General features: G+C 34.0%; 1 protein-coding gene across 2 annotated transcripts; it reads right to left on the bottom strand.

Moving 5' to 3' along the window:
* LOC122086195 (receptor-like protein EIX2) lies at positions 1–9031 on the bottom strand. 2 transcript variants are annotated; one of them, XR_006142356.1, is made up of 5 exons: positions 7336–9031; positions 7050–7121; positions 6762–6833; positions 4573–6556; positions 1–227 (listed from the first exon to the last, which is right to left on the bottom strand). XR_006142356.1 is itself a non-coding variant. In XM_042654925.1 (4 exons), exons 1-4 carry the CDS (start codon positions 9002–9004, stop codon positions 4686–4688), a joined length of 3684 nt encoding a protein of 1227 aa, XP_042510859.1. In that variant the 5' UTR covers positions 9005–9031; the 3' UTR covers positions 1–4685. The 2 variants fall into 2 exon arrangements, 1 of the variants encoding a protein (XP_042510859.1); XM_042654925.1 differs by having other exon boundaries at positions 1–6556.
* Positions 9032–9717: the final 686 nt, after the last annotated feature.

The raw sequence follows: 9717 nt of genomic DNA, 5'->3' as shown, positions 1-9717 counted from the left end.
TTAACCGAACTAATATATTATTAAAATTTAAAGTTCAACTATGTAATTCAAATTTCAAAATTAAAGTAAAGTTGAATTAAAGTATATCTTTAAAGTCTAACTCAAGGTCTACATCATCTAAAAATAAAAATCATTGTCTTCTTCAAAACTATAAGCAGTGTTCTCCGGCTGATCAACTAAAGGTTCAATATTCATGTCATTTCCATAATAGTCCTCACCAATATTATCTGCAAGTTATGAGGGTAAGTATCTGGGAAGAAACTTAGTGAGTAAAACCACAACACTAAACATGTTTGAAATCACGATCATACAACCAATATCAGGAAAGACATATATAGTATAATATAAAAAATTTCAGGAAACAAAAGAATAAGCATATCACATATACTTACATTGCTACATTTATATCGCCGCATAAGTACATGTGATGATTCAAAATAAGCTAAACAATGAACTCAAAATATCATCCATGAATGGCCAATTTGTCATAGTATTACATTGCCTCCACTCAACATACAGAAACTCACAGAAGCTAGCTAGTGTCCAACCTCCCAAAGACTAAGTCATACCTCCTGAAGGTCAAATAACAATTGATAAATCCTACCGAGGGTTGGTTCTGTCATCTAGTAGTTCACAGTTCCACTAAGAAAATGTCCAGTGAACCATCCTCACCTCAACATTATAACTCCAATGTTGATAAGATGAAACAACAATAATAAAGTCAACCAAGAACGAAATATATATATATATATATATACAAACAAGTTCAGAATTCAAGTATAATCAATACTTTAATTCCACCCTATCAGTCCTTATATAAATATGAAATCAATTTTAATTTCAGCTTTTGTAAAAGTCATTAAAACAACAACTACAAATAACAAATCAATGATCAAGGAAGTCTTATATCCCTCCTCAATCAAGGTTGGTAATGTAAAGCATCATTATCACAACAATGTATTTTATACATCAATATAGTAAAACTTATGTAAGCGAGTGTTTTAAAAATATGCACAGACAAAACCCCATGTGGTATAAGAATCATATAATGCACATAGTTCACTACTCCATGTAATCGTAATCACAACATAACACATAATATTAGTAACTAATATTATGAATTCATTGCTCCATTTAGAAAATTCTGCTATATACATATAATGCAAATCAAGGAACAAAATTTAATTTGTTTCCTCATTCTCTCATATACATAACATTAGGTTTGTAAAATCATATTTTTTTAGATAACACTATAAAAATAATTAAGTTAGGGTAAAGGTTCCACTAACCCTGATGTCGTTCCTAAAATTCTGCCTCAGCCTATTCTAAAAATAAGAAATAAATATCTCTGAAATTCCAAATAATTTGAAATTATGTCCTATTGAAACGTAACTCATATATAGAAGTCTTATTTGAAGATCACATCAAAACATCCTTCTTAAGTTAGGTATCAATCCCCTTAAAAATGGTCTTCAGACTATAATAGATTCTGACAAAAAAATTTGAAAAATTCATTAATTTACTTTAAATCACATTCAAAAATTTTAGGATTTATAAGGCTCATTAAATTTTCTATGGTAAAAAAATAATATTAAAATTTGAAGTCTATATGACTCCGTCACAACCCCAATTCTCGGTTACAGAAAACCCTCTCGACAATGACCTATCTGAGTATATGAATTTTTCGGTGTACCAAATCAACTTAGCATTTAATGAAAATTTTAGGAGATTCCGTAAACATATGCATATATTTTCGTTAATTATTTCAGATCATAAAATAGTATCTAATTATTTTCAATAATATGAACAATCTTGGACTACTGTTCTGTCTGACATAGAAATTATTGTTAACATATCAAAATCTTATTTTCTCTCTCCTTAACCCAATAATCCAAAATCCCAAATCTTTAAATTATTATTAATCCTCCAAGTAGAATATAAGAAAGTAATTAAATCCTGTTACTAACTCTTACTTTGAAAATCATTTGAAATTTTGATTCCTTTTTTCCTTGTTCTCTTCTTCTTCCTTCTTCTCTTTCTTTTCTACAATATCTTTCTTTTTCCTTTTGATTTTTCATAAATAGAGGGTGAGAGGCACTAGAGCCACATTTTTTATTTCTATTTTTCCTTCCCAAATCATCTCCAACTCTATCTCTACCATTCCTACTTCATCTCCAACTCTCTCTTCCTCTATTCTAGTCATAATTGATCTCCAACACTTTCTCTCACTTATCCTATCTTATCTTACTTACTTTATGCTCAAGCCTATCCAAATTTCAAAAGGGAAGTCCAAAATTTATTAGTGAAGCCTTCATTTGTTAATTATTAATTAGTAATAATTAGTTAGTTAGGGTTGTTAGTTAATTAGGCCTTATCCACTTGTTATCTAATTATCCATGTGAATAATGAATTAATATGCAAATATATAGATATATATATATATATTATTAATAAATAAACCAATATTAGGATTGACATTAAAATCATATAATAAAAAATAAAAAATAAAAGTCAAAATACGGTCTAGTGGCATAATGGTAAATGAGGGTTTAAAAGGCAAATGGTAATTTCCATGGCAAAAACCCTAAAGTTATTATATACTGTAGTTACATTTAATGGATGAGTTTTAGCACTTATCAATGATTGATGCACCCTCGATGGTCTGTTATCTCCACTTTAAGTCACCTTGACCCTACAATGGTTAAAAGACAAAAATACCCCTAGTCAGATTTCAGGGTATTACAATCTCCCCACCTAACAACAAATTTCGTCCTCGAAATTTTCAAGGCATTACAATCTCTTCTCCTAACAATAAATTTCATCCTCGAAATTAATTAGGGTGTTACACAAACCCATTCGTATTCTTTCACTTCCATATGTGTCAGTCTCCCCCACCCCAACGTTTCCTATCATCTGCCTTGTATTCAATTCTTTCTTATTTTTCCTTAACCAAAGTACCATTCTATTATAATTACTAGCTAATGAGCATGTCTTTAGCAGCATGAGAAAACTATTTATTACTAATGTTTGTCTAAAAAAAAAAACCACCATATATATTAGTTTCAACAGCAAGACCATTACCATTCGTTTGATCTAGACATTGTGGATCTGTTTTATCTGCTTCTTATTGAAATATCATAGCAGTCTCAATAGAATTTATACAGGTAAACTAAAACAATCAAATATGGATGAAACTCAATCTGAATTTTCCTTTCAGATGGGCCTAACAATGGCTAAAATATGGTTTAAATGTTTCAGCTTCAAGGGGTCTAATAGGCTCTGTTTTGACCTTTAACAGAAACAGGTAGGATAGCTAGATAGGGATGTTAGCAAGACTTAGAGATGAACAAGAAAGATATAATATTACATCAACTTGAATTCGGATTTCATATTTATTTAAAGAATTGATTTTTTATTATTTTTTGTACATGTTTTATTCTTATACCTATTATCTAGACAAAAAGGATGAGAGAGAAGATTCATGTATCCAAGTTATAGTAGTTGGTAAAATATGTAAACTTTTTTTTTTTGGTAAATATAGGTGTAAATAAGTTGGTATACATTTCACACTCCTCTCTATGGATTAGATATGAATTGCATAATTTTGTTTTTCTACCACCAACATTAAAAACCACATTTAGTAGACAAAAAAGAAAGAAAGAAATTTTATCCTATGCTAATAATTTTGGATATGGCCTATAAATGGTGTTTTGAATTTACAAAGTTGATTTAGAAAATATTTTGCTAGGTCTACCCTGTAGTATGTCAATTTGGTTTCTAAGATATATGCAAGTCTAACTTAAGTAGAAAATGCTCAAGCCAAATGGATCACACATTCTTTATATACATCCTAATCCTTCCTGGTATTTAAACATACCACGCCTTAAAAAGATGAGATACCAAAACTGTTCAGATTAATTTCCCTTTTCTTCTTTTTTTTAATATAACAATCCAATAACTTAGGTCATTTTCTACCACATGATTGGTTAATGGTCATTCTAACTATGAAATAGATGAACAATCATGTGGATTGATCACAAGTCAATTTCCCGCTAATTTTATCTAAGGTCCTATTCTTCGAACTCAATTGACTATTCCTAGATATTTTGAAACATTATTTCTACTAAATTCATCTACGGTCTTTATTATTATTATTATTATTATTATTATTTCCATATGGGTTGTGGGAATGGATTGAATCTCAATGTATAATTAAATAATGATGTCAAGCATTATAATTTGGATGCTAACACATGTCTCAAATTTATGATTCTAATATTAAATCTATTGTCCACCTTGTATCACACAATTTCCTTTGCATTTTCAATAAACACTAATTAGTTTGCTAGGTGTAATTGTGTAAAGTAGTTGTACCACCACAGTTTTATCGATTCAAAATTAAAACTTACAACAAAAACTCAGAGATTCCATTCTTTATGAATATATGCCAATGACAATCCCTAGACACATTCCTATGATAAAGCAAAAGAAAAGAACAGAATACAAGAAAGAAAACTCCCTTATGTATCAAATTAATAGGAAACACATGTACATTAAAAGGATGATACGTACCTTTTATTATTTCATGGTAAGACAAACAACGCAGATGAAACGGATCAATTTCTTTAAGTCCTTGAAGTTTTGTTCGCTTGCAGCTCCAACTTCCTCAGCAAACACCCCCACATTCAATATAAGGAGAAAAACCGAAAGTAAGCAATCCTCCAAGATTTCTTGAAAAATAAAGTGATGCAAACACTCCAAAATCCCACAATGAAGCCCATAACGATGCCAATGTAAAACCAGAGCATATCCATCCCATCATCTCCATCCATGTTTAGTTCATTTTCTCCATCAACTTTGGCATATGTTGGAGGTGGAGATATGTTAGTACCTGGGCAATTAATAGCTAGGGGCCATCCACAAAGTCCTGAATTCCCAGCATACATGGATGCATCGCTAATAGTCTGGAGCTGGTTGCTTGATGGAATTTTCCCAGATAAATTGTTATGTGAGAGGTTCAAGTGGCTCAAGAAAGTTAAAGAAGATATGCTTGGAGGTATCTCACCAGATAGTTGGTTTATGGAGAGGTCAAGGGTTTCAAGATTTTGCAAATCACCAATCTTCTCTGGAATCTTTCCTGTCAAATGATTCATTGATAAGTTCAAGGTACCCAATCCCACCAGTGTTGTTATTCCATCTGGAATTTTACCGGATAGATTATTGCACGAAAGATCAATGCTCTTCACCAAGTCAAGAGTCGTGCTGTATTCAAGTTCTCTTCCTTTTGTAACTACCATCATGTGTTCTGTATAACCAGTGGCTATGCTTTCTGTGTCGTTTCCTTCTAGAGCACTCAAATTGCCCAAAAATTGTGGAATAAATCCTGATAGATTATTGTGTGCGAGGTCCAAGAAATGAAGCATTGAAAGCTTACATAAATGTGAAGGAATTTTTCCAGTAAAAAAGTTGGAACGAAGGCGGATAATTTGCAAAGATGATAGACTTCTTCCTATCCATGTTGGTATATTCCCAGAGAATCCATTTCTGCCAAGGTCAAGACTCCGTAAATTTGTGCATTTTTCTAATGATGAAGGAAGCTTGCCATGAAAGTTATTGCTACTAAGTAATAGATAAGTCAGGGAAGATAAAGAACCTATTGATGGAGGAATCTTTCCTGACAGATTGTTGTTTTGTAAATCCAAAACTTGCAAGTCCTCCATGTTCTTCCAACAATCAGGGAGTTCTCCCCATAAACTATTGTTTGAAAGAGTCAGAATGCTCAAACTCGTTAGTTCACATATAGAAGAAGGAATGCTCCCATTTAGAAAGTTCCCGGAAAAATCTAATTGATTTACTTCAGACCCTAAAACTTCACCAATGTTCTGAGGAATCTGTCCTGTGAATAAATTTGTCCCAAGAGAGAGAGAAGAGATATTAGACCAAAGGGGGACAGAACCCTCTATTTGATTGAAACTCAAATCTACTGAACCTGCACCGAAAAATTCCAAAGAATTTGGTACCCTCCCTCTGATATGATTTCGAGTGAGATCCAAAGTATCTATCCACTGTCGAGCACATAATTTCCAAAAGCTATTTGGTATGGTGTCTGAAATTCCTACATTTGTGAGAATTATAGTACTAAGGTTCTTTTGAGTTGCGAGCCATGAAGGAAAATTGGGGCCCATTTGGACGTCAGACATAGAGATACTCTCCAGACTAAAAGTTGGAATCCAGTCCCTACGCACTTCAAAAATCAAGGGCTTATTTGTAGCTTCTAATTCGATGTCTAACGTTTTTAAACTTTTGACATTTTTAAAGTGACATTCTGAAATAACGCCCCTCCAAGAACTATTTGATATTCTCAAATAAACCAACTCTGAAAGTTCTCCAATAGATTCAGGAATGGTTGCATCCATTATTTGATTGCTGGATAGGTCCAAATCTCTTAAAGATGACAATCTTCCAATGGATATCGGAATAGGACCTGTGATTTGAGTTTCAGAGAGGTATAATGTTCTCAAGGATGACAAGTTACCGATAGATGCTGGAATTGAACCTGAAATCATAGAAATTTTCTTAGCACCAGGGAGGGCTTTCAAAGACAATAAGCTTCTAATAAGAGATGCAAAAACACTGGGCTTGAAATAGAAGTTTCAATTAATAGAGTTCCTAGTACCCACATAAATAAAGAACCAAAAAAAAAAAATTAAAATTAAAATTAGAGAGATCCAACAAGGTTCCAAGAGAAAGTTGAATTTTACCTGAAAGTTGAGTTGAAAAGAGGTACAATCCTATCAAGGACGACAAGTTACCGATAGATGCTGGAATTGAACCTGAAATCATAGAAATTTTCTTAGCACCAGGGAGGGCTTTCAAAGACAATAAGCTTCTAATAAGAGATGCAAAAACACTGGGCTTGAAATAGAAGTTTCAATTAATAGAGTTCCTAGTACCCACATAAATAAAGAACCAAAAAAAAAATAAAATAAAATAAAATAAAATAAAATTAGAGAGATCCAACAAGGTTCCAAGAGAAAGTTGAATTTTACTTGAAAGTTGAGTTGAAAAGAGGTACAATCCCATCAAGGACGACAAGTTACCGATAGATGCTGGAATTGAACCTGAAATCATAGAATTTTCTTAGCACCATGAAGGGCTTTCAAAGACAATAGGCTTCCAATAAGAGATAACAAGAACACTGGACTTGAAATTGAAGTTTCAATTAAGAGAGTTCCTAGTACCCACATAAATAAAGAACCAAAAATAAAAAATTAAAAATTAAAAAATTAAAATTAGAGAGATCAAACAAGGTTCCAAGAGAAAGTTGAATTTTACCCGAAAGTTGAGTTGATGAGAGGTCCAATTCTATCAAGGACGACAAGTCTCCAATAGATGATGGAATCCGACCTGAAAGTTGAGTTGATGAGAGGTCCAATTTTGTCAAGGATGACAAGTTTCCGATAGATGATGGTATCGGACCCGAAAGTTGCATTGAAAAGAGGTGCAATTCTATCAAGGACGACAAGTCTCCAATAGATGATGGAATCCGACCTAAAAGTTGAGTTGATGAGAGGTCCAATTTTGTCAAGGACAACAAGTTTCCGATAGATGTTGGTATCGGACCTGAAAGTTGAGTTGATAAGAGGTCCAATTCTATCAAGGACGACAAGTCTCCAATAGATGTTGGAATCCGACCTGAAAGTTGAGTTGATGAGAGGTCCAATTTTGTCAAGGATAACAAGTTTCCGATAGATGTTGGAATCGGACCTGAAAGTTGAGTTGATGAGAGGTCCAATTCTATCAAGGACGACAAGTCTCCAATAGATGATGGAATCCGACCTGAAAGTTGAGTATACGATAAATCTAATCTCTCCAAGCTATTATTAGAATTGCACGTAGACAAACTGTTCACATATTCTGTTAATTCTCCATTAATACCACTGCATCCTGATAGATCTAAACTCTTCAAATTGCAAAGATTTCCCAAAGTTGTTGGTATCCTGTCTCCAATGTTGGTATGTGATATGTCAAGGTTCTGAAGAGAACTAGTGTTGGCAAAAGTATCTGGAATAGGGCCCTCGAAATTATTCCAGCTGAGATCAAGGACAATAAGACTAGTAATATTATTAAAAAGCCAAGGAGGAATTGAGGAGTAGAAGTTGTTCCAGGAAAGTTGAAGGACTAGAAGAGAAGTAGTGAAATTTGCATATGGAAGAGAGAAAGGAATCTCGGAAAGTTCGCAGCTCGACAAGTGTAGTTCTGACAGAGAAGGAGGAAGCATAGTAACAGCTTGTATCCAATTACCTGTAAATCTCACATAATTCATGTTTAGGTACCTCAAAGAAGATAGACCAGATACCCACTGAAGATTGTTGATGGTTGTTTGATAATAAGAAAAAGGATCCGTATTTTGGAGGTCAAGATATTGCAATCTTGACAAGTTTCCAAGGTGAGGAGGAATTGTTCCACTGAATACTGCATAAGAGAGATTGAGATACCTCAAGTTCTCAAGTGAACCCATGAATTTTGGAATATGGATTCCTTGAAAATTGTTGATGCTGAGGTCCAAGTAATTCAAGTGTTTCAATTTGAGCAATGAAGGACTTATCTTCCCACCCAAAGAAGTATATCGTGCAGCATCCCAATCAATATCTGAATATGGAAATCCATCAGAACCGTAATATTTTTGGAATACAAGCGGATTACGTAGGTCGAGTTTGTTGACATGGCCGGTCATATTGTTGCAGCTCACACCTGTCCATGTGCAGCAATCATCACCGATCCAAGAAGAGAGTCGCCCAGACGTGTCGTTTAGACCAGCTTTGAAGTCGAGCAGTGCTTGTCTTTCTCCCTCTATGCAGCTCACAGTGATCTCAGTACTGAGACCTCCAACAACATGAAGACTTTCAGCAAGGTATAGAAAACCCAAAAGCAGGAACATAAGAAGAAACTGAGGAATAGATGTAATAGCAGCAGCAGCAGCAGCAGCACCTACACCACCCATAATGAGATGATGGCAACAACTACTACTAATTCTCACTCAATTCTGATAGATGATTGTACCCAAAATGATATTTATATTTATAATAAGATCAGAACACTCTGAATTACCATTATGTGTAGTGGTTCACATGACGAACGACTTGACCAGTAGTTCCTACTTGACCCACAAAACGTGTGACTATGAGTCGCTGAGGAGCGAGGACCATAATGTTAATGTGTGTCCATTAATGACGGTAGACTTGACCCTTACTTGCCACGGCACTCCATTACTTTGGAGTCTTTGGAGTCTTCGGAGTCCTTCCTTGACTGGGGGGATGATATTCAAAAAGGATCCTCGAATTGAGACAACCCACTCAGTCCTCTTAAGGGATCAATTAAGATTCTTTTTTTTTTTTTGGATGGTAAAGGGATCGATCAATTAAGATTCGTACTTCAAAACTAACTAACAGGGAATAAATACCAAATAGTATTATAATAAGTAGAGATAATAAATCAACCCCATGTCACCTCTGAGGATTTTTGGTTCAAATTTCTTGCGAGATCACAACATTGCCCGTTTGCGTGGTTCTAAGCCTAAACATAGGCCCAACCCGGCCTTAATTGATCCTGATTGAGTCAGGTTGGCCCTAATTCCTTGATTTTTGCCATGGTTTTGCTATCCTAGTTGATCATTTTTTTTAATCATTTTTGCCTCTTGCACAAAAAATTTAATTA

This window comes from Macadamia integrifolia, chromosome 8, assembly GCF_013358625.1.
Source record: "Macadamia integrifolia cultivar HAES 741 chromosome 8, SCU_Mint_v3, whole genome shotgun sequence".
Classification (NCBI taxonomy): Eukaryota; Viridiplantae; Streptophyta; class Magnoliopsida; order Proteales; family Proteaceae; genus Macadamia; species Macadamia integrifolia.
This window is presented reverse-complemented; position numbering and strand designations above follow the sequence as displayed.

Excerpts from the sequence above, each read along its gene's own strand:
- LOC122086195 (XM_042654925.1), bottom strand. The coding sequence starts at position 9,004 with ATGGGTGGTGTAGGTGCTGCTGCTGCTGCTGCTGCTATTACATCTATT. Across the intron at positions 7,122-7,335 it reads CTCATCAACTCAACTTTCGG|GTTCAATTCCAGCATCTATC; the intron begins GTAAAATTCAAC and ends CTATGATTTCAG. Across the intron at positions 6,557-6,761 it reads CTTTTCAACTCAACTTTCAG|GTTCAATTCCAGCATCTATC; the intron begins GTAAAATTCAAC and ends CTATGATTTCAG.